The 24,321-nt window shown below is 47.2% G+C and overlaps 1 protein-coding gene across 1 annotated transcript; it reads right to left on the reverse strand.

Annotated features, from left to right (window-relative positions):
• Positions 1–6,956: 6,956 nt before the first annotated feature.
• DLL4 (delta like canonical Notch ligand 4) lies at positions 6,957–18,642 on the reverse strand. The gene is made up of 11 exons (XM_083863618.1): positions 18,032–18,642; positions 17,632–17,895; positions 17,122–17,179; positions 16,146–16,415; positions 15,459–15,519; positions 15,220–15,350; positions 13,642–13,811; positions 12,303–12,522; positions 11,139–11,847; positions 10,278–10,386; positions 6,957–8,828 (listed from the first exon to the last, which is right to left on the reverse strand). Exons 1-11 carry the CDS (start codon positions 18,083–18,085, stop codon positions 8,823–8,825), a joined length of 2,052 nt encoding a protein of 683 aa, XP_083719744.1. The 5' UTR covers positions 18,086–18,642; the 3' UTR covers positions 6,957–8,822.
• Between the last annotated feature and the right edge of the window lie 5,679 nt (positions 18,643–24,321).

The following is a 24,321-nucleotide window of genomic DNA, read 5'->3' on the forward strand; positions in this document are numbered from 1 at the left end:
AGAAAACACCTAATACAAACACGCACATAGTGTTCATTCAGGGTCAGCTATGGAAATCAGCTTTTATTTTTTATGTTATAGATCTGTTATTGCCACTTCCATGTCTTCACTCTGCAGTTTAGAGTGCCCAGGGTCTTTCCTGTGTTGCACCTGTGAAACACCTGAATATTATGAAAGCTGCAGCAAAGGACACATCCTTCCTCAAATACTTTACAGTTTAAACAGACTGGACAGGCAAAAGGTGAAGGAACAGGCTTGGGGGTGTGGGGTTTTTTTTTTGTTTGGTTGTTTTTTTTGGTTTTTTGCCTGCTGTAGGTGAGATGAATGGAACTAAAAGTGCATAATTCTGGTGTATGTCTCCAAAGGCTATTTATTTTTCTTCATATCTGAAAAATGGTGATACAACACTAGCTGGGACTAGCTGCTGGGGACCACATTAATCAATCCCTTGTGCTCTGATGCCTTCATGTGATTTCCCACAGTGTTTGCCAGGTCTGTGAGTAAGCAGAAAGCCCAGTGACACAGAGGGTGTCTGCAGAGATGGGCCCATGAGTCCCTCAGATAGATCCACCTTCTCTGTCCAGCTGACTCATGGTCTGCAGGGTACCTTGCTGCCTTCTGCTGGTTTGCAATAAAACCCTGGGAATTATCAGCACCTCATTTTCTTCTCTCCCACTTTATGGAATGTGTGAGACTAACTTCCTTAGCTTGGGGCTGGGCACACAGGTGGGCAGGGAGAGGGAAGGTGGCAGTGTGGGGAGAGGGCTGTACTTCACACAGCACCAGAAGCACCCTCTGCCACCAGGACAGTGCCCATGATGGTGTTTTCCCATGGGTCGAAATGGGGGTGCTGGGAAGCTGGTTTCAGGCCGGGGAAAAACAGCTGGCATGGTGATAATCAGGCAGGAAACGGGAAATGGTGTTGTGAGGTAACAACCAGGAAGCGATGATGGCAGTACGGTTTGGGCTCAAACTCCAGGAAAACGCTGCTCGGCTGTGAGAGAGGCGGTGGGAGCAGTGCTCTGTACCACGGCTTGGTGTGCCCTGAGGCTGTTTATCCTTAGCAGCAACTTAAACAATAAGAGAAAACCGGTAAAGGCTCATTTGCACTTCCGCAGCCATGAGGAGACTGAAGGATACAAACGGGCCTTAACAACATCCTTCAGTCACATCAGCATTAACAATTCCACCTCCTGTGTCAGGAGAGAGAAACCACCAGCCAAAGGAATGGAGACCTCCTCACGGACATGTAGGGGTTAAGTGTGGTTAAATATCTGCATCCCACTGCCTTCAGAGAAGCACTGCCTGCTCCTCAAATTCATGCTGAAGAATGCCTCTTGCACAGCTCAAACTATCTTAAAAGTAGTTGTCAGGTTTCAGTTAATGACATTGACCCTTCCAAGCCTCATCCTTCACCCCCAGTTATTTCAGATGCCTCTGCAGGAGCAAACACTGGAAGGATGCACCTTTCCCTGTGAACCCTAAATAAGTCACACGGTTGGCTTAAACGAGACGCTTCACGCTTGGACGGCTGCAGTGAGGTGAGATGAAGCTGCATCTGCTGGAGATGACTGAGAACAGATTGTGCAGCAACTGCCAAAAGGCAAGGAAATTCTTCCTCCTCATGTTTGAAAAATGTGTATCTGATGCAAGGGTTCCTTAACGTTGCTGTCTCAATGAAAAAGGAGATTTTTGGAATTATAAGCACACAGGTATTTCTACCTCTTCCTAGGATGTAAGTGAACTCTATCTCCAAAAACCTGGACAGGCATTGGGAATTGTATCTAGAGTTTTGAAGAACTTCAAAAACCTCCTCCTAAGCAACAAACATAAATACCATTAATAGAGTGAAAAATCAACGTAATCTTCATGAAGGGGGAGGGTTGGGAGGAAGAAAAGAGCCTCTGTACTGTTAGCAGACACATGAGGATGGGAAGCTATTGATGAAGAAACTAACACTGGGATCTGGTGGTCTGAATTGAAAGAGTGGATTAGAACAGGGACATTTCTCTTTTAATTACCATGCTTTTATCTCATGTGGGTTCTTACCCCCCAGATACACTTTTTTCAGATTGTCTTTTGTTTCTTTGTTGACAATCTTCCAGAGAACAAATGAGTTTATGATCAAGAACAAAATGCTTTGGCAATGCTTTCGCATTTTTTGCTGAAGCAGAAAATGTAAGGCAAATATTAAACAGTGTTAATAGAGAAGTAATTTCAAATGCACAGTGATTAATATCTGCACCAGGAATTTCAACCCTGCTCACAAACCGTGGGAGCCATGTGCCCCAGTACAGGGATCATCAGAGCCCTTGCATGGTGCCAGGAATGGCCAAATCCGGTTCTGACTGGTGAAAGCCTCTCCAGCTATAAACCTAACTCTCAGCAGATCTGTTTGGATGTTAAATACAACTTATTTCAATTACATTTATAAAAACAAACACGGTGCCTCTGTGACCTTCTAGGCAGTTAGTTAAAAATATAATCACCAAAACCACTATAAAGCCAGCAACAATTCAACGAATAACCTATAAAGTACACCTAAAAGATATAAACACCAAACATCCTCTCCTCAAACTGCATGTTTTCCTCCATTAAATGTGTATTTGCAAAACATGACTATGAGCAAGGTGCTCCTTTTGAACCTTGCGACTCTCCCTCGGGATGACCTGATGTTCTTGCTGAGCAGGTAGCAGGGTGGGTTGGCTGCAGGGATAGAGGGAGTCTGAGCACTGTCTCCAACTTGGTTGGCAAGAGGAAAGACAGAATGCAGAGGAAATGAAGAAGGATTAAGACTTTCCATGGTGGTTATGTACTACGCTGCTACCTCTGTGAGAGGCAAGTCCGTCACTATTTTAGAGTCTGTGGAAGAGATGAGGCAATCGTGGGATCATCTGTGTTACTCGGGTCACACAACACCCAGGGCTATGCTATCTCCAGGTGTAGACCCCTCTATGTGCCTTAGCTGTGGGTGTCCCCTCTCACATGACATGTCAGCCAGAAGTGACGCAGTCAGAGGGGAGGATGGTGAGATGGCGACTTCCATGCCCTGAACTTTTAAACTTAACCTTCTCTTCCTGTCCAGGGGAGCATCCCTGCAGTGTGGGGGAGCTGCACAGAACCTGCCACCACCGAGTTCCTCAGGGACATGTGTGGAGCGCTGCTGGAAGGCAGTGAAGACCTCTGGGTGGCAGTGACTGCTGGGTGAGCTTTGTTAAGCAGATCAATGTTCTGTCTCTTTCCCTTTGTATCTCCCGAGGGCTGAAAAGCTCGTTGGAGGGGACAGCTGATCTATCTGAGAATAGAGCACCTCTGGGAAGGTGATGGTCTGTCAACAAGATTTTAAAGGGAGGAAACGAAGGTACATTCCAAATACAAGGGCCCTTGGAATCAAATGCTGGGAGTGGAACAATTACTTTGACATCTCAAATCTGTGCTGTGTACACAATCAATTACCTGATGGACCAGAGAGTTCCATCCTACCCCTGCAGCATGATAGACCACTGTGCTGCAGAAATAGCCCCAGAACTGTACAGGGGAAGAGGAGCAAGGATGGCAGTGGTAATGCTCGGCAGAGGCAGAGAAAGAGAAAGGGTAGCTTTATGGTGCTGAGTCACACCATTTCCCCTTCAGAGAAGGTCTGAAAGCAGAATAGGATGGTTTAGAGCAGATGCAAGAGTGATCAAGGAGAAATCTCACTGCTTTGAGTGTCACTGGCCACCCTGCCAGCTCTGGGAGCCGAGCTGGCAGAACTTACTAAGAGAGAGCAGGGTTTAGGAAGGGAGAGGCACAAGGAGGGCAGGGAATCTTGATGGAGAGGGCATAAAATTGAAGTTGTGAAAACAATGAAGGGTGGCAGACGGCCACTGAGTGATGTCAGTTCTCTGCAAATGGAGTTTGGATTGAGAGCAAAATGTGCTGGGAGTGTCATATTTGCTGTGTAAAACCAATGTGTATTTATGGGTCAGGTATGGGAGATAAGGGAATGACAGGCAAACACAGATACGTAACTGTTGCTTAAGCTGCTGTAGTGCAGGTTTATTAGTGACCTGCTGTGCCTTTCTCATTTTAGCATAAATTAATGAAAGAAAAGGCTGAGGAGCAATGAAAATACCCGATATGTGTTTTTACAGAGATAGTTTCATCTGTTGGACTAGGTGGCTGCAATTGCACAATAACTAGTTTACTCTGCCGCAGCAGCTCTTTCAAGGCTTAAAGCTGTTGCTGGTCAAGTCTTGTGCATATCCTGTATAGACCCCAATTTCTACAAGCTGCACTTGTACAGTACACTCACCTACACTAACTTGAGCAAACCCTGTGTCTTCTGCTGTGTCCTGCTGCATGTTGTCTCGGCACCAGTGGGTGCTATAGCTACGGATATATCCCAGCATCTGTCTCCCTTCATCAGCGGAGCCGTCAAAGTGGAAAGCGATGCAGGGCTGGAGCTGAACATGCAACAACTCAGGCAAAGCACTGCCCAAGGCACTGCCCTGTCTCACTCATTCCAGCTCCAAAACCACTTAGACTGAAGGGCTCTCCGTGGCTTTGGAATAGTTCTTAACAGGTGCTAATACAGGGAAACGTGACAGAATTTCTCGGAAATTTCTGAGTCCATTCTTAAAATTGTTGTTTTGTCACATGGATTTCAAGTGAATTTACACAATCTTTTAAAACTGAATACCAAGTTTAGCTGCAGTCCTTGAGCCAAATCCACAATCTTACCATAGTTACTGCAAATTATGCTGAAAGCAATAAATTGTACAGTTTGGTCTGAGAAGTCTATAAGCTTGTTAAGAGAAAAGGCACTGCTTATCACAACATTTTGGTCCTGACATGGTCTGTGGTCCTCAAGAGGAATCTCTGAAACTGAGGCTGAGGAACCTTTATAGCCAGAAGTATCTCAGCTCCTCCTAGTGAAGTCACACACTGTGGCTCAGAGATGTACTCACCTGGGGGGAGCCAGGCTGCTGAGCAGTCAGAGCACAGTGGCCCTCAGTGAGGAAGGTTTTGGCCAACGATGTAGGTTAAATCCAGGTCTTATTATGTGTTCAGCTAATTTGCTTGTAGTTTCTTTGGCAAGGACTTGGGGATGTGCAAACGTGCATAGATTCACATATGCTTTCCATCTCCCCCTGTGTGGAAGCAGGCACTGCTCCTGTTTTTCCTGTGTAGGATCTGTGATCTATTCTGGTAGCTGCACCGTGCAGTGCTGCCTCCAGTAAATATTCACAGATTTCCTTGTAAGATGATGCTTTTTTTTTTTCTTCTCTCTCCTGTGTGGATACACAAAGGCATGTGTTGTACCTGCTTTACCCCATGGGATCTACATAATCAGGTCCACAGGTTTTAATGTATTTCAACTCCCTTCTGTCTATGGGTACAGTTTCCTGTCATGTTTTGAGCAGGAAGAGCTGAGTCTTTTTTGGTCTTAGCATTCCTGCTTGCCTAGGCATTGGGAAGAGTTCTCTGTCTATTTTCCTGTTTGATTTTTGTGTGTGTTTTGTTTCAAGCAGGACAGAGTGCATGTGTGTATGTAATCCATGTGCTCAATTAAGAGAGGCATCTGTTGGGTTTATTTCACATTGCCGAGGAAGGACTGCAAGCAGGGAGCATCTGCTCAGCTTTTTGTCAATAGCTTGTTTTTCATAATTTGCTCTACAGGGTGAATGTTTGGGGAGGGGGAGGTGGCTTTTTATTTCTGAGTTTTGTCTTAAATTTATTTTTTATGGTAGCTGGGTAATTGGCTGGGATTTGAAAGTTAATTTTGCTGTGAAAAGGTCTAAAGAGGGAGAAACAAAACCATCCAAAGTAAACAGTATTTATGTAACCTTAATAATACACTCAGAAGGACTCTAATGAATCATTATTTGCAGTATTTTAATGACAAAAAGAATTTATTATGGTGCTTTTTAAATGTCACTGGAGTTTTTAACTTTTCATTTTTGAAAAAAATAGCAAATTTTGCTTAGATTTTATTTTAGGGAAAGATAGGAAAGGCATCCAATATTCAGATGATTTTTGGCGCTTTGTCAACAACAACAAAACCCCCTGATTTTAAAATAGAGCAGCAGTAGTTTCCTGTTCTTATAGTTTTGTGCACTCAGATGTTGGCTGGATTGCACCTAGCTGATTTAGTGGGAGACTTAATTGCCTGTAAATGTATGTGCTTCAAAGGCCACTAAACCTGCTGGGAGTGTTTATACAAGTGTGCTTTTTACACTTTTTTTTTGTGGAAATGTCCTCCAAAAGGACTGTAGAGGATAATGACTTTGTGATGCCCCGAGAGGACACAGCTGCTGATGTAGTGTAGGGAACTCAGGAGGAGAAAGCCTGAAACTCCCCCTAATCCCACAAGTGAAAGACAGATCTTACCCCTCGCAATCGAACAAACAAGGATACTGTCTTACATGTGTCGATGTAGATGCTGTGCCAGAGTAACTTGTGGACAAGGTTTGGATCTTATTGAAAGTGTTTTAAGAAATAGGGTTTAAAAATATAGTAATAGTGTTTTGTTCTGTAAGTGAACCCCAAGACAATGTATTTATTAAGCCACTTTGAAATGTTATTGAATCTGCATCTTTCGTGTCATGAGTTGTCAGGGGAAAGGAAGAGTGAAGCATTAATAAAAATAACTTTCCTGACAGCTCAGTCCCACACCATAGCAAGAGAATGTGTGTGTGTGTGTATATATATATATATATGTAATTTAAATATTATCTATCACAATATAAATATGTATAACATTTCAAAATGTCAGATGAATGCCACTCAGCTGAATAACTATGCTGACTTGTGTTAACACTATAACTTTTTTTATAAAAAGCAGCTGATATCAGTTGGTGTGCAAAACGTAAATGTAGGACTGCAGGAACCAGGAAGGTGAGATTACTTCTGCGGGCTTCGCTTACCTTGGCTGTCACAGAATAATACGTTTAAAAGGACAAACCACAACAAACTTTATAGTAGCAGGAAAGTATTTTCATTGCTTGAAAAAAAAATAAAATTCAAACTTTGTCATCACATTAAAAACATTACATGAGAAGTAATAAACATATTTACACTTCTGTTTTGATTATAAATATACATTATATACAAAATAATGTTATAAAACGTAGAAAGTTCAGTGCTTCTGATTTTTTTTTAAATTACTGAAATACTAGTCTTCAAAATAAACTACAAACAGACAAACTAAAACCCATATTATTGATTTCTGAAGGTCATCTTCAAAATGGTCCTACGTGGTCAGAGCAGAAGGTCAGTAGTGGACAATATGAGGGGGTCTTGTCTGCACAGTTCAAGGGAGTAGATGGGCTAGTCCAACAACAGGCCTTACAAGGGCAGGAATATCGCTGTCAGAGAGATAGCACAGTCTGGGTTTCTGCTAAGAGATCTTGTTTCTCCCTCCTCATTCTGCCCCATGCCCTGGTCTCATTCAGGAGTGTCACGGCACTTTCCACTGGGGTGTCCGGTATTATTGCTGTAAATATGTATAGAAGAAAGGAGCCTCTGCCCGCCTCTGGTTTCCAGGGACAGACACAGCATATTTTCCATGTAGCAGTGGGTGGGTATGAAAGAAACAGGATGAGCCTAAAGCCTTCTAACTCTAATCTCCACCTGTCTTGGCAGAGGGCATCTCAGTGGGTGCTTCACTACTGGGCATTTAGAACCAGGATGAAGAACAAGAGGTGGAGGTTTGCAACCAGATGGAGAAATGGGGGGGGGTAAGTGGGTTATGTCACACTGCTGCTGCTTCTTCAGAAAGTAACAGCTGCAATTTTGAGACTATTTGCAGTAAAAAGTGGCACCTAATTCAGAAACACGACATAAACCCCCAGATTTGTGTCAAAATAAGGCAGGGGGAAGAGAATGAGGAAGGAGAAGAAAAGAAGTAATATCTATTCACAATCACTGGTAGTGCAAAGGGCATGAAAACAGCTGAGATAGCTCAGCACATAAAGGTCCTAGGAGCTGATTGATTTTAAACGCATTTGTAAGGCTTTATATAGAGCTGGGATCACACCCCCTCCCTATCAATAGGGACGAGGCAGTACACATTCCTTATCACAACTTCCTCAAAAATCCTGTTCCACATCATGGCTTGAGTCAATCAGTTCTCCAAAGCATCACCAAATGAGATGACATGTAAATTCGGTTTTCTTCTTTCCTCCTCCTCTTACCCCTTACACAGTCTCCAGTACATGCAGCAGGAGGGCGGAGATGCAAATGGGTCTGTAGCAGGAAGTATCAACCACCTCTGCCCAGTACTGTTCAGGTAACTGCAAAAAGAGCAGTCAAGTTTCTGTTTGGGCTTGTTAAATTCTCTTGACACATTATAGGCACTTTTAAACCCAGAAAAAAATTGAAACCTCATTTATACTGTATCCATTATCTGCATAGCAATGTGTCTTGCTTCGCACCTTCCATGGCAACATCTGTGACAGTTATGTGCCTCCTTATCTACCAGCACCTCCCATAACCAGAGTTCTGGAAAGCCAGGGGTCTGTCCATGAGGAACTGGCCTCAGAATCTTTTAAAACATCAACTTTTTAACCTCTCTCTTCCCTCTGCCTCCCCTTTTCAATAGCAAATAAGATTTCTGGTATCAAACTTCAAACAAGGGCAGTAAGAACAAAAAGGTGTATTGCATCTGTCAGTAAATTCACAGTCTGTCCAGTTCACTCAGTTCCATCCTCCGCCTGAGAGCAGCAAGTTGCATGTAATTAAAAACAGTCCAATCCAGTTCTGAATTGTAAACAATGCAGCAGGAACGTCCATCTACTGGCATCGCCAAATCTGAGGTGCAAACGGGCTGATCTTCAGTCTTATACCTGTTGGGATATAAAACACCAGGAATGAGAAGGAATCACAGCATACAGAGTAGTGCAGGACTAACAAATATAATGCAGCTATGAAAAACCAAAGCAATTTAAGCCAAACATTACTGCAGTTTAACTCTCAGTGCTCAATGTTTTCAGCTGGGTCCGGAGGCACAGAATCACCAGCCAAAAAAAAAAAAAAAAAAAAAAAAAAAAGTCATCTGTATGATGAGTGGCCTCTCTACCTGGCCTGAGGGGGAGAATGCCTACCAACCTGGGTGCTTAACATTAGGGATCTGTAAAAACTACATGGTATAGTTAAATAGCTTGTGTTTAGAAGCATTAAGCCTGTATGATGTGGAGAGAGATTCTAGGGCTTGTCATTCAAAATAGAAACATTTCTGGAGATGCCTGATGTAAATTTGGGAGCCTAGCTTTGGTCAGCAAGATCTTCGAAGATACAATATTTAGGTCACTTAATGGGAATGAAGCGTCTAGCTGTCATTTGTATCTTTGAATCCTTTCACTTAGTCTTAAACTTTTAATATTGTTGGTTGACTTGTGTTCCAGCTTGCTTTCAAAGGGAAATCTGATATCCACCTTGGAAAGGGAGACCGAATCCTGCAGATCTGACTTCACAGATCACTGCTGTATGGCACAGCAAGTTTCTCTTTCCTACAGGGTGAAAGTAGTCCTAAAGATGGCTACACCGAAGAAGCTGGGTATTAGTTAACATCAAATTGCCTTTAACTTGCACTGAGACTTTTTCCAAAAGGCTGGTAATTCTTCAGGAATTAGTTGGTTCTTCAATATCTGCTTTTAAAAGTCTTTCAAGTTCAGTGTTAGGCCTTTCCTTTTTTTGTGTGTGTATCCAACTTTTCAATATAACATAAAAATCGAGATGTTTTTATCAGTGACAGCATTAACTTCTGTTAGAGAATATTTAGCTGGAGCTTAAATGCTAAGAGGTTGAAATTACTTTATAACAGACTTCCTAAATGGCTGTTATGCCTATCCACTTACACATTCTGCTACCTTCCATCTTCAGCTAGAAATCTATAGCTTTGCCTGTTTCCACAGAACAAAAATTATCCATTGTAGTCACAGGAAAAAACATGGCTTTACATCAATGGCCCTAAGAACGATTATTATTTCCATTTTTTCTGACCACCTATTTAAGAGGAAATAATCCTACAATGTGCTAAATTTTTATGGGCTGATGTTCTGTGTTTTCATCTGTGACTGACTTATCTATGCCCAAAACCTCTGGTTTAATAAAATCAGAGCAGCTAATTATTTTTTTTTCCCCACTGTATGTTCTGTGTGGGCCACAGAAGAGGAGAGGAAAATGCTGGGAAGCACCATGATCCCTGGAATTAAAGGAAACTTCTCAGATACAATACTAAAGGATAATTTACTCTTTTACTTCGTGAATTTATGCCTGTCCACCTCTGTACTTACCTCTGTGGCTATGATGCACTCATTCCTTTCTTCTGTTATCACAAAGACGGACTGGTACATTGAATCCCTTGGAGAGCATATCGCTGATATTCTGCATTCTGGCTTTTCACTAAGGCAGGACAGAGAAAAAAGAACGTTAGCTGACTACTAACAAGCCTGACTCCCAAAATCTACCATGAATATGGAGCGGTGGAACAGATAGCCATGAAGGTGTGGAAGGGAAGTGCATGGGATCAGGTTTCACACATTCTGTGTCTGTTGGGATATTATGCTAGAGAAGTGGAAGTAAGGAACAGAGAGAGTCTTCCTATGCTCCTGCCATGTCCAACCTGACAGTGGATTCCTCAGAGCCCTCGGTGTAACAACCACACCCAGATCCCACACAAGACCTTCAGTACATGAACCAGAAGACTGATAAGCCACTGAATACCCGCCCTTTTCTCCTTTTTAAAAAGAGTAGTTGTTTTCACTCCATCATTTTTTCAGTAAGCAGATCATCCTGCCTTCTTACAAAGTGAAATACTTCTTTATAATCACTGTATGACCTAACTGTTGCTCCTCCAAGATCTACCGATGAAGGAAAGATATTTCTTACTCCCACCACTGGTCTAGCCACTCTGGGTTCCTTCACAGTATTGGACTAACAGCACCATGCACAAGCACTCAAATGAAGTGACTTAGCTAAAGAAACCACTTGGCCGTGACACATGTACTCCAGTATGAAGATTCCTGGCTTTGATCTGCTTTGTTTTGTATATTATCTGCTTGAGGTTTCTTTTTCCTTCCTATGTTCATCTGCTTCTAGATTAATATGAAGATGAGTGGCTTTAAGAAAGACTGTAATAAGAACTGCATTCTCACCTGTGTAGTCGAAGGGGAGACTTCTCTCCTAAACACTTTTCACTTTTGTAATATTTATCTTCCGGCGTCCCTCTACTTGTCAGGTCTTTTACCAGATTGTAGTCCAGTTTATGGTTCTTGGGTTTGTAGTTTGATTTCTCCAGCCCACAGTCCACTTCAAGGTCTTTATTTTTATTGGTGTTTTTCAGCTGGGAAGCTGGAATGAGATTGTCCTTCTGGAAGTCAGACAGGTTGTTCATTGTCTCCAACTCCTGCTCTGGGTGCATCCTCATCTGCCTGATGACCATTGCTATCATGCAGAACAGTATGAGCAAAGCCACCAGCCCCACCCCCATGGATATAGCAATCCAGGGGACTGGTTTAGGAGGAAGTGTAACGGGCACTGAATAAACTGGCAATTCACAGCGGTTGCCCATGAAGCCAGAAGGACAGTAGCAAACAAAGTTGGCACTATAAAGTCCGCTGTAGCATGTGCCTCCATTCTCACATGGCCCAGAAGCACATTCATCTCTGGTTTTGATGTCACAGTTCCTGCCACTGTAGCCTGGCATGCATGTGCAGGTGTAATCGTTGATGAGATCATGACAAGTTCCCCCATTGGAACACGGGTTTCTGGCACAATCATTGATGTTTATCTCACATTTCTGACCAGAGAAACCAGCCCGACAGCGGCACACACGAATCTGCCCAAGGTAAAAGCAACTACCATCTGAGGAAAAAAAGTAAAATAAAAATTAGTTTGCAATGCACTTCACTCCAAAATCTAAACCTTTTCCCAGTCAGCCAGCATGTTATACTACCTCAAGAAGAGAGAGGTTATTTTACAAAACAACCACACATCTAAAAGTTCATTCTACTTTACCTAATTGTATTACTGTGCTGTAAAATTATGCCCCTTCTAAATATGCAATAGAGTTAATTTAATTTATTTCTGCCATCTTCCCCATCATATGATAAACCTCATTCATTGTGTTGTTGCATAGAAAATGCCAGTGAAAGTCCCGCCCCAGCAAGAGACTAAAATTAGGGTGGATGTGGAATACAGCGGGGGAGAGGGACTAATGTTCTAGAGGAAGAGTAGAGGTCAGATTGGATTTCTATCACTTCTGCACTGAAAAGCACGAATGAGTCAGGGTCATGAGATTTTTTGATAAAAAGACTCACCATTTGCACACGGGTTGCTTGTGCACCTGTCTACTTTTTTTTCACAGTTTGACCCTGTGAAGCCAAAAGGGCAAACACAAGCGTAGCTGGCCCCTTGTTCCTTTTCCAAGCACGTGCCACCATTGAAGCATGGAGAATCTATACATGTCAGAGCACTGTGCTCACAGTGAGTGCCATAGTAGCCAGGGGGGCACAGGCAGTGATAACCGTTCTCCATATCCTGCAAAACACAACATTAGGCCACTGTTATTTAATGGAAACAAATGATAGCTCCCTGCACACTTAGTTCTGGTCAGCAGCAAGCGCCGTTCAGTCCCTTCTCACCCACAGCCTGGTGTGGCAAAAGCAACATCAGGAGAGTAAAAAACCTGCAGGTTGGACAGTGAGGGACAGAGTGGTGCATCAGCCAAACCCATTGTACAGGGGTCATCGTGCAGCTACACACACAGAGCAGGTGCAGTTGTAGGGAGCACACAGGCAGCTAGACAAAAACATTGCTAACACCACTACTGTCTAATGGGATCCAGAGGTCTTCCCAGAGGTCCTCCCAGAGCAGAGTGGTATGTGTTGACCTCACAGCTGTGATCAGGCCATTTATCCTCAGTGTGAGAGCCCTTTCTTATTTCACAAGGGTTTAAGTTGCTTTGGCTTGGGTCAGTCCCACCACTTAAATCATAATAAAATGTTTCTTCTTTCCAAGTACTGTATGTCCAGGGCCTTGGGAGAAGGGAGGTCAGGTCTTGTGCTTTAATCTAAAAATTGCATTGGCTTTAACCTAAACATGCATCAGATTACGTTTGATATCTATAATCAATCAGCCTTTACCACTCCATCATTAGTAAAAATCCATCAGCTGGGTCCAAAAACAGGCTGAAACACTAAACTACAAGAATCTAAAAGTGTGGAATTCTGTTTTACAGAAAGTTTCAGCTGATTACCTCCATATTGTTTTACACTATCTTCTCATAGCATTAAGCAAAATTTTCTTTTATGTGCTATTAAAATATGGACTTAGTGCATTTCTGTATGAACGGTGGTTTGAGAACTTTATTTTTAACAGATCTGCTCCTTCATCAACCCTGGCTCTTGCCAAGTTCTCATAATGGCTGCCACAGAAACCCAAGGATCAGTTGACCAGGTCTAATCTAGATGATACATCTCCTCCTGTAACAGACTTCCTCCCCTGACACCTCTCGGAAAGGGTTCAGTATGGTAGTTGTGAGTGTCAGTAATGAACCTGTGTCCTATCGAATTTCCATTATGTTGTTACAGAACCATTTCTGAAAAGGTACACCGGGGCTTGCTTCACACAAAGGATGTACATTTGAAATGCCCCTACCGTGCAGCTACCGCCATTCCTACAGGGATTGCTGTCACACTCGCTGATCTCGTGCTCGCAGTCGATGCCGGTGAAGCCGGGTTTGCACGCACACGTGTAGCTGCCCTGGCCAGTGTTCATGCAAGTCGCTCCATTTTTGCATGGCCTGTGGTGAGTGCAGTAGTTCAAATCTGCAAAGATATCAGCAGTTAGGAGAACACGTCTTTGACAGCTGGGAAAAGATATACAAGAATATACAAAAGATATACAAATATATACAAAAAGGCTGTAGTCAAGAAAAAAGACAGGATTTCCAATGAAGCATTTCGTTTTGCTATCAACAGGAACGCTGGAGATTGTTATCCGGGTTTTTACAAGTCATGATCAGACTACCATCTATCACTTGAGCTCTGAATTTTGAGGAAGCTGGCAAAAATATAACTTTCTAAGTGTTTTGGTATATTCTCCCTTTTTTTTTTTTGGATGTAAAACTCTCAGCTGCAATGGGATTTAGGTACCAAATTGGAAAATGTACTTCATAAGGATGTGTTCTCCAAAACATACACCACAGCACTATGGACACTTCATGTACAGCATGTTACACTAAAAGAGTGAGCCCCATCTTTAAAAGGTGTGCTCTGAGGCACATTCTGAAAAGGCAGGGTGCAAAAATAAAAGGTGTTTTGGCTTTGAGATTTAAACAAACACTAGAAATATTTTTATTGTTTATTTGCTCTCTTGTTATGGATGTTAGTAGATTAAACTGTCAAATGGTCTGCCAAGCTTGACCGTTTTTTATTTTTTCTTTAAATTTGAGACAGAGGTTAAACGTAAATTCATAGGACGTAAGTAAGAAAAGCTTTATTATCTCTATAAATACTATAGAGTAATTTGAATGCAACTGGTTAATAGATAACTATGAGCAGAAAAAAAAATCTGCAACTTTACTTTTCCTGCTTAATTCAGCCTTCACCATGTTAATCCTATAACTGTCCTGGAAACACTTAGCCTGCTTTGAGCACTTAATGATCTCAGTGCCAGCAGTGCATATATGGCCTTGAGGACATGACTGCTCAGCTGGCTACGGTTCAGTGATTCAGTGGGTTGAATAGGTGGAAGTGGTCTGGTGTACCTTAAAATGGAACCTGTACTTTTCATTCTTGCTTACATGATTTTTCTCTCATGCTCCAGACTTATCACATGAGTTAACTTCCTTGTATGCAAAATAAGGAAGGCCCAAATGATGCTGTTTACTGCTGCTGGAAACTGTTTAGTAAATTGTTATACTTGTACAAGGAATAAGTTAAACTTGGTTTGAGCAGGCAGAAAACTTGTCTGTTCAACACTCATCCAGATTGTTAGGTCTTTCTCCAAGAGAAACTTCTTTTGCAAGAGGAAAACTGCAGCTACCAAAAAGGTTTCTTTATTTTCAAACAAAATTACTACAAGAACTGGTATGTAAGGCTGCAGTGCTACAAACTGATGCCTGTGAAGAAGTACCTTGGGGAAATTTAATTCCACATCCAGTGGGTCAGATTCCTTAGTGCAGTACTAAGGAGTACCCAACCTAGAGCTGTAAGTGCAACCTTCAGAACTAACCTTGATCACAGAAGAGGCCACCCCATCCTTCATCACATATGCACTGCCATTGTGTTTTACAAGTCCCGTGGCGGCAGCCTATATGAGGGATGCATTCATCACAGTAGCGGCCTTGCCAACCAGGACGGCAGCTAAAAGAAAAGTCCAATTGAAACATTAATGACATGGAGAAGAGTTTGAGTTTCTATTACAAGATGACATTTTAACTGGTGTTCAGACTGCAATTGCCATCTACTCACATGCACTCTCCAGGCTTGTTGCAATATCCATTCTGTTCGGTACATCCGGCCAGACAGATGGCTGTGAAGAGAACATAGAAAAGCATAAATGTTTAGGTAAATACACATGGTGCTACAGAAGACACTTTTAAAGGATAAAAAGCTTTTAAAAAACACTTTTAAAAAAGAGTTTTACACTTTCAGAGCTTTGTTTTAAAACTTCTCGGTACAGGGAGCTCTGGAGCAGGAGGAAGTGAACAGGGAGAGCCAACACTCGACAAGCCGTCCTTTAGTTTTTCTGTTTATGCAACAAACATGAACTCTTGCAACTCTTGCTAGAAAAGCAGCAAGAGAAAACGGCTTTGGCTTGTGCTACTGAAAAGGCTGAAAAACTCCAATGGTACCCTGAGCTGAGAGTACTCAGGGTACTACTACTACTACTACTCTGCAACACCTGTCCCGTGTCCCCTGGCTGCAGGAATGGCTGGTGGCAGACTTTGCGTGAGCAACTTGCTACCCTTTTACCCTGCAACCGCTACTGCTATTCAGGGCTATCAGCCAAGGTCCCTTCCCTGCCAGCTCACTCTTTGCTGCTAAAGGCTCGCAGAGGTGCAGCACAGCCTTGGGTGGTTGCAGCCAAAGGGGGCAAAGTCCTCAGCTCTGCAGAGAGAGAGAGTGGAGAGGTCGGCATGAAAAGGCGGCACTCACGGTCGGTGCAGTACTCGCCGGCCCAGCCGGGCAGGCAGGCCAGGCTCCCGTCGGCGGCGCACACGTAGTGCCCGAAGCGATCGTCCCGGCGCTTGCACAGGCGGGAGCAGCTCTCGCCGTAGTAGTTCTCGCTGCAGACCACGCGGTAGGAGTAGCGCAGCTGGGTCAGCGGGCCCTGGTGCACGTCCTGAGACCAGTCCTCGCCCACCGAGAGCGAGCGCTGGATGGACACCTGGCTGATGAGCCACTCCTCGGGGGGCGGCCGGGAGCCTGCGGGACAGCGGGCACGGCTCAGGGCGGCTCTGAGCCCGCCGTGCCCCACCGGGACACCCCGCCGGCACACATACATACACACACATACACATACATACATACATACATACATACACATATACATACACACACATATACATACATACACATATACATACACACACACATATATACACACACATGTATATACATATATATACACACATATATATATACACAGGCACGCGTGGGGATATTGGTGTATGCAAGGGTACAAAAAGGTGTGCGAACCCGGGCCAAAGGGACTCAGCCGAGGGGGCCTGTGAAAGGAGGGCTGCTGTGAAATATCCTTTTCCTTTCCTCTCAGAAAAACATCCCAAAGCCATTATTCCTTTCCAAAGGGCGGAATTCGAGCAAGGTGTAAAATACAGGAAAAGGCGGACGGGGCTTGCTGGCAGGCTCCCGGCTTTCTCACCGCAGCCCGCCTCGCTTTCCCACGCCAAAAATAAACCGGAGGAAACGCAATTGTGTTGGAGATTAGGCCGGGGCAGAATCAAAGCGGCCCCTGATGGATATCGTTGGGGGACCGGCTCCTGATGGTGGGATAAAGCCGGCCCTGGAGTTATGGCATAAACAGCTGAGCCGGGGGGGGCACTGGGGCCGGGGGGGAGGACACGGGACGGGCCCGGGGGCGCCCCCTGCCGGCGGCGCGCGTGGTATTCACCTTCCGGCAGGTAATTGTCCGGCGCGTGCCAGGCCTGGATGATCAGGGAGAAGGTTCCCTGCGGGAGGGAGAGAAACCAGAGTCAGCCCCGCACCCACCGCCACGGCCCTGCCCTGCCCTGCCCTGCCCTGCCCTGCCCTGCCCTGCCCGGCCCGGCCCTGCTCCGCCGGGCCCCGCGTCTGCCCTTCCCTCCTTCCCTCCTTCCCTCCTTCCCTCCCTCCTACAGTCCTACAGACCACGGATACACAGCCCCACCTCCAAGCCCCTCAGCCCCTCGCTTTATTTCTCCTAAATAACATTGGTTATCCCAAGTGCTAGTGATCTTTTTCATTGCTCCTCTTTTTTTTTTTTTTTTTTTTTTTTTTTTTAAAGGAAGTTCTGGAATTAAGTAGTCTAAAGGCAAAAAGTAGTTTGTTTACATGACAGGCTATCTCAGCCCACCGCGGTTAGGCTGCCCTCGCCACCCTCCCGCCCCACAGCAGCGCAATAGGGTTTAAAGTAGAATCTCACCGGCCACGTGAAGTTGAAGGGCAGCTTAATGGGGCTGTCAAATCTCTCTGTGTCCTTGATGCTGAAGGAGTTTATTCCCAGAACCGGGGTGATGATGCTGCCGAAAGTGCAGGAGCCCGGGGAAACCACTGCCTGAAAATGCTTCAAACAAACGCGAAAGAAGGTCCTGCAGTGAGGGGAGCAGGGCTTCCCGCTGGCCAGAGAGCCGTGGCTATTCACGAATTCGTGTAGCTCCAGCTGGAAGACGCCGGAGCCGGACACCCTCTGCACAAAGGGGAGACACACAAAATAGCCAAATCAGACCTTACCCGGCTTTGCCATGCAAACTTGCTTCCATCACCCGCTTTACATTTCGCGAACCCTTTTTTTTTTTTTTTTTCTCGTGTGTGTGTGCGATTACCTGCTGCAAAATCGTTAACAGAAACGTCAAGCCAAAGATGCGCAAGGCTGTCATCCTTGTGTTATTCGAGCTTCCAGTTCTTAGTGGGTTTAGTTTTCCTTCTGTATTCCTCAAACGGACCAAGCAAGCGCTTCTCGGTGGAGGGAGAAAAGAGAGGCGTCACGGCGGTTCTCCTGGAGCAACCTGCTGTTCCAAATATTCCCCGACCACCAGCAGAAATCAGAAGGTAAAATCCAGGTGTCGATCCGTCGTCCCCTTCTGGGAATTAATCCTGCAGCCAGCCGCCGACCTCTGTCCGCTGTCGTCGCCTTTATAAACTCCAAAGCCGGGTGGGTTTGGTGAGAGACGCAGAGGGGAGTGCTTAGTGTGGAACCGCTCCTCCTTTAACCGGTGCTAACAGCGCTCAGTAAATGGAAAACTTGCTTCGCTTCGAGCTGTTTATATAGTTGCCTCGCATCCTCACAAGCTCATTATGTAAACTGTCAGTCAGACTCACGGGCGATCCCTCCCCTTTTCCATCTTTCCTTTCTGGAAAAAAAGAACCAAATGTTGCGGAGAGCCCTCATATCCCGAATTAATACCCTGCTGCCGCCGCCGCCGCCGCCGCTGCCGCGCTGCCCGCCGAGGAGCCGAGCTGATTACGAACGAGCCGAGCATCTGTTGAGATATTTACGGCGCTCACCCTGGGAGAGAGAGTTCCCTCGAAAATCAGACGCCTCTCCACAGGGCAGCTTTTTCTACGGCGGCCGAACAATAGCGGATGAAATGTTTCAAAAATACGCTAGTTAGTTAGTTAGTTAGTTAGTTGATGTGTTTGCTCGTTCCCCCACAGCTCTCCAGCCCCCAGCCCCAGCCGTGTCCCCCTGTCCCCGGGCGTGTGCGGGACGGGGCGGCGCGGTGCCCTGGGGCTGCCCTGCCCGCCGGGGGCTGGCCCCGGCTGGAAACCAAAAGTAAAAGGGTGTTTGCCCGGCAGGCGGGCACCGGGGCGGCTCCCGGGGGCAGCGCCCAGCCCTGGGGCTCCCGTCCTGAGCCCTTTCCCGGCTGGCGGAGCCCACCGAGGACAGGACGGGCCGGCGGGGCCGGGGGAGGCGGGCACGGCGGGGATTCGCCCTCCCGAACTGGGTGGCGAACGAGCGCTCCTGCGAGCGACAGCAGGGACGGAGCTGGGTTTTCCCGAGGCTGCCCCGGCTCCCAGAAACACGGGCAAGGGGAAGACTCGGGGCGGGAGCGGGGCCGGCCGCGGCCGGGTTGCGGTCTGGCGTGTGCCATAAAGCCCTTGGCCTGATTGCAGCGTGCGCTTATTGTTGGGTCGCGTGTCCCTCATTAAAGCCAAGCACAGAGAAGGCCTTTCATGTGGCTTTTTATTTCAGCTTGTTAAATGGATGGGAGGCCGGAGGGGGGAGGGAGGGAAGGCGGGAGGGAGAGATAAACCCTCAGCTGTATGGTAATGAGGTCTTGCCACCTTTCTGCCAGCGCCCGGCGCGCCAGCCTCGGGCCTCCGCCGCCTGGGTCACCTGGGGAGCAACGCGGGGCCCTCTGCTCTCCCAAAGGGCCTGTCCCCGCAGCGTTCCCTCCCCGCTCCGAGCTCTCTTGGAGGGGATAAGGAAAGCCGGGGGTCTGGGTCGTTTGGAGGAGAAGACAGCGCGGGGAGGACACGCTCCAGCCAAACTTCTCTCTCCCTGGAGACCGGCTCTGGCCCGGGATGTGCTCAGGGCCCAAACGCCGGAGGTGTCACCGGGAAGGCCGAGGGGGACAGTGGGGAACACCACACAGCCTCGCAGAGAAAGCGTGAGGGAAAGCCACGGGCACCGCCGCCCTGGATTGCTTTGGGCAGAGGAGCAGGCTAGAAATCGGGGTCGCCACCAAAAGAGGATTAAAAACTTCTCCCGGTCCCCACTGCAAAAGCCGGGAGGCACAAACTCTGGCAATGCCGAGGCCGGGCAGCCTTGGCGTGGCTCTGTCCCCAGCAGCCCGGCTGCCCCCCGGGTACGTGTTGGTGAGGAGATAAACCGCGAGGCGCAGAGGCACAGGCCAGGAGCTCTTTTGTCTCGGCCTCGTAAACAAGTGGGAAGGAGGAATGTGTCGCCGCTGATGAACTCGGAATTTTGCAGCGATCCACCCGGCCAGATCCCGGCTTTACCAGCAGCAGCGTCAACTGTCAAAATCAAATCTGATGCTAATAGCTTCGGTACTAAATAAAATGAGAGGCCAGATAACATCAGTGCTTGATAAATGGTAATGAGTGTCTAACCTAGGGGAACAGAAGGGCTGTGGGGCTCTTTAATTCAGTATTGAAAGGCTAGCTGGGTACTGCAGGCTCTAGCAGATGTTAGTATGTGTGTGTTTTGATTTTTGACTTGTATTGGACGTTTATTAGGCTAACCAGAGCCACCCCACGCATGGCCACTTGGTCCAGGCACCATCTGGCACAAGCAGGGCGGCGTGCAAGAATAGGGCCTTGCTTTGGTGCTGAGGATCCACAGGCAGCATCTACCATATGGACCCGGAGCTAATGTAGGTTAAAGCAAGACAAGCTCATCTCTGCTTTTCACAGCTCCGCCAAAGCTCGCTGCCATCCTGGCAGAGTGCACCTTGGCGGCTGGAGAGGAGCTGCCACCTCTGCCTTCCCCCAAATCTGAGGAAAGAGGTACAAGCCCCCCTAGCATTCCTCAGCCTGCTCAGCCGCCCTTGGGTGGCCACTGATTTTTCGAGTCGAGCTCTGCCCCCAGCTTTGCTTGGTGCACAAGTCGCTCCAGGTCCCCACGTGTCGTCCCCCCCAAAAAACCAAGTATTTTCAGAAGATCGAGCGAGTGGTGCAAAACAGACGCTAAATCCTCCTGGAAACTCCGGACCATTATTTTGATTGCAGCTATAAAAAGAGTCCGTAATAAAATAATAACAGGGGAATAATAAACCACCTGCTGCATGTTGACACACACGCACGGGGAGTTCAGATTAAAAAAAAAAAAAAAAAAAAAAAAAAAAAAAAAAAAAAAAGTTTCACCAATAGCATGGAACAGCTGAGCCTGAAAGTCGGCCGAGGGCAGATTAAAAGCACAACTCCTGCAAACTCTTTCCTGTGCCCCGGGTGACTTGGAGAGCAACAGCCCAGCCAGCTCCCCATAGATCCTCGGCTCAGTTCGGGAGGTACCTGTCCTGGGGACGGGGGAAAAGCCCGCAGAGACCCCGGATTTTCCAAGGAGGGATGCCCGCAGCCCCTGCGGGATGCTGGGCACTGACCGGACCGGACACACCCGGGGGTCGCTGCCTCCCCGCCTTCCCGCCCTGCTCCCTCTGTCTCCAGCTCACTTACTGGAGGTCAGGGCTCTTTCTTCCCCTCTTTCGCGCCCCATTTGCTGCCGGTTTATCTCCAGCCTGGCCCGGCTCAGCGTACGCGTGGCCGGGCCAAACGCATCTCGCTAACGAGACAACGTTAATTAATTCCGGGCGAGTGAAAGTTGCCAGCCTGCCCAAGCCATCCCTCCCCCCGAGCCCAGTGCCAGGCTGCCCTGCTCCCTTCCCGGGGGGATGTCCAGCGCTCCCCCAGCCCGGGATGAGCCCGGGCTGCCCCCCGCCCCCCGGCTGCATCGCCACCATCAGCCCCGCTTTTTTCTTTTTTTTTTTTCTGAAGGCTCCATGCTTTCTAACCTGCCCTGCTCACCCACGGGGGAAATCTCCCGCGGGGAGTGGGTCTGAGCGTGAGCGGCTCCCGGTGATGTTGTCGCCACCCTGCGCTTTCTGCTGGGCTGCTTTTAAGGTCTTGAAGATCCAGAGCACCTGTTCCTAGGGCCGGGGCAGGACCTGCCTGATGCTCCGTGGTACCACCGGGGTTTTTGGAATGGAACACGCCCGAGGCTGCCCCTGCCTCCCCCGTGTCCCAGGTGTCCCAGGCTGGCCCCTAAAGCAGCATGAAGTCCCAGCCAGACTGGCCTGGCTTCCTGGCCGGGTCAAGCATTGCTGGGGGAGTCCTGCATCTGCTCACACACCTCCCTTTCCCCGCACTCATTTTTGGAGGAGATCCCGGGGCGCGGAGCGGGAGCAGCGCTCTTGGAGCCCTTTAGTCACCTTTCCCCGGGAGCCGACACCCTCCCCCCCAGGGTCATGGGATGCCCAGAAACCCCTCGCAAATCCACTGCCCTACACTTGTGCAAACTTATCACAACGATTTTGTGTGTCAGTGCAGCATCCCCAGCGCCTGTAGGAGCGCGGGGCGGTGTTTTCCTGCGCACCTTGCGCGCCTTTCTCGGCAGCGTTCCTGCCTCCTGGCTCTGCGGTTTGTTTCGGGGCCTCTCTGGTCGCCTTTTTGATCTCTTAGTCAGAGACTCGCCCATTTATTCAACGCTCGCCAGCCCCGCTTTTTGAGCCGGATTCCCCGATGGCTTTAAAACCCCTTAGCTAGAAAGTTGAGCATCGATTCAGCGCTGACACACACTCCGAGAGCCTCTAAGGAAAAAAAAAAAAAAAAAAAAAAAAAAAAAAAAAAAAAAAAAAAAAAAAAAGAGGGAAAAAAAAATCTCCCTTGCTTGTTTTGTTTCTGCCTAAATGCCCGTAGCGTGGAGCATCCCTCCAGGGAGCGCCGCTCGGAGGGGTGTTAATGTGGTCGATTTGGGGTACAAATGTTTGGAAATGTTTCCCGATTCGCACAGAAGGAGGGGGGATTTGCAAACTGTTGCTGCCACATGTCCCCTCCAGCCTGGCCCATTCTCATTGTAATGAGGCCGGCGCGTGCCTCATCTGCCGCGGGCGCTGCCACGGGCGGCCCGGACACGCTGAGCCGCCAGAGGGGCGGGCGGGACCGCGGGCAGCGCCCCCCGAGCGGGAACCGGGGAACCCGCACCGGCACCGGCACCGGGACCGGCACCGGGACTCCCCGCGCCCCACTCACCCCGAGCCGCCCCGCGCCCAACCCGTGTGAAAAAAAAAACAAAAAACCCCACATTTCTGTTAAAGGCTGTAACGATCAGCATTGAGTCTCTCGCTACAAATCGATGGCTTCTTTTCCATACAAATGCCTGCTTATGCCTTTATGTTCTCCATCTGTTTGTAGCTAACACCTGCCATTCAATAAATCGATTTGGCCATTTAATGTAACAGCTTCCCGGGACATTTTTTCATGCCAGATGCCACAGCAGCTCCAAACCTCTACCCCAGCCCAGCACGGGGCTGTGCCTTGGCAAAAACCTGCTGCCGGGGTGAGGAGCAGAGTTGAAAAGTAAAGAAAATATGTAAAAGTGGCTTCATTTGAAAAACCCACAAATTACTAACCCCACCGATTTCACTTTTTTTTTAATGCTTTGGTTTCTGTGTGCCTGGGGAAGTGGCATCTGGTCCTCACTGCCAGTGGTGGGTGTATGGGTGGTGTTGGGATTCCTGTGGGTGACATTTTTTGCTTCCCTGTTATTTTACTCATCAATAGATCCTTTGCATGTTTTAGGGGATTTCATGTTTTAAGGACACAAAGACAACACTGCCTGCAGTTTATCACTCCGTGACATGGGGCAAGGTTCCTTACAGGGGCTTGTGGGATGAGAGACCCCAATAGTCTGCTTGTTTCAGGGGTTACCCCTCTTTGAGAGGGCCACTTTGATGGGCATCAAGGTTGAGCCCTCCTCCCCAACCTGCAGTCCCCGACAGGAAGAGCAAGGAGAGGTGAGGGCTTGCCCATGTGCTGCTCTGCCCCATCCCTTGGCAAACCTTGGGTTTCCTTTTGGCTGCCCCAAAACACTTCCCCTGCTAAGTTGACACAGAGAGAGAAAAGTGGGTCTCTCTGGGTGTCAGGGGAGGGAATGCAGCATCTGGGGTTATGAGAAAGTGATATAATATAGCACAGGGAAGTTACAGGTCTGTCTTCTCATGGAGGAAGTGAGCAGCTCTGGGCCAGCTGAGCTCCTCCAGAGGAAGTGATTTCAGTACTGCTGGGCTTTTGTTTGACTGCATTTGTAGTAAATTTATTGTGCTTAGAACTTTGAAAGGTGCCTTTGCTTTAAATTTGAATATATACATAAAATGAAACGTAATACAAAAATAGTTAGGGATATGCACATATTTCGGCTGTGTGGGTCTGTTTCTTTCTTAATTAATTTAGTGCAGGCCATGGATACCATTTGTAAACGCACCCCTAAAAGCCTAATTTCCTTTGAAAGACACAAAGCCATTCAGTTGTTTGGCACTTTTGTCCAAGACAGCCAGATAAAATTGGGATTTCTCATAAAAAGCACCCCTGGAAGCTATGGCAGGAACTGAGAGTAGTTACCTAGGGGATGACCAAATCTTTCTCTTTATTTTAAGTC

The sequence above is a fragment of the Zosterops lateralis genome (assembly GCF_965231275.1).
Source record: "Zosterops lateralis genome assembly, chromosome: 6".
Classification (NCBI taxonomy): Eukaryota; Metazoa; Chordata; class Aves; order Passeriformes; family Zosteropidae; genus Zosterops; species Zosterops lateralis.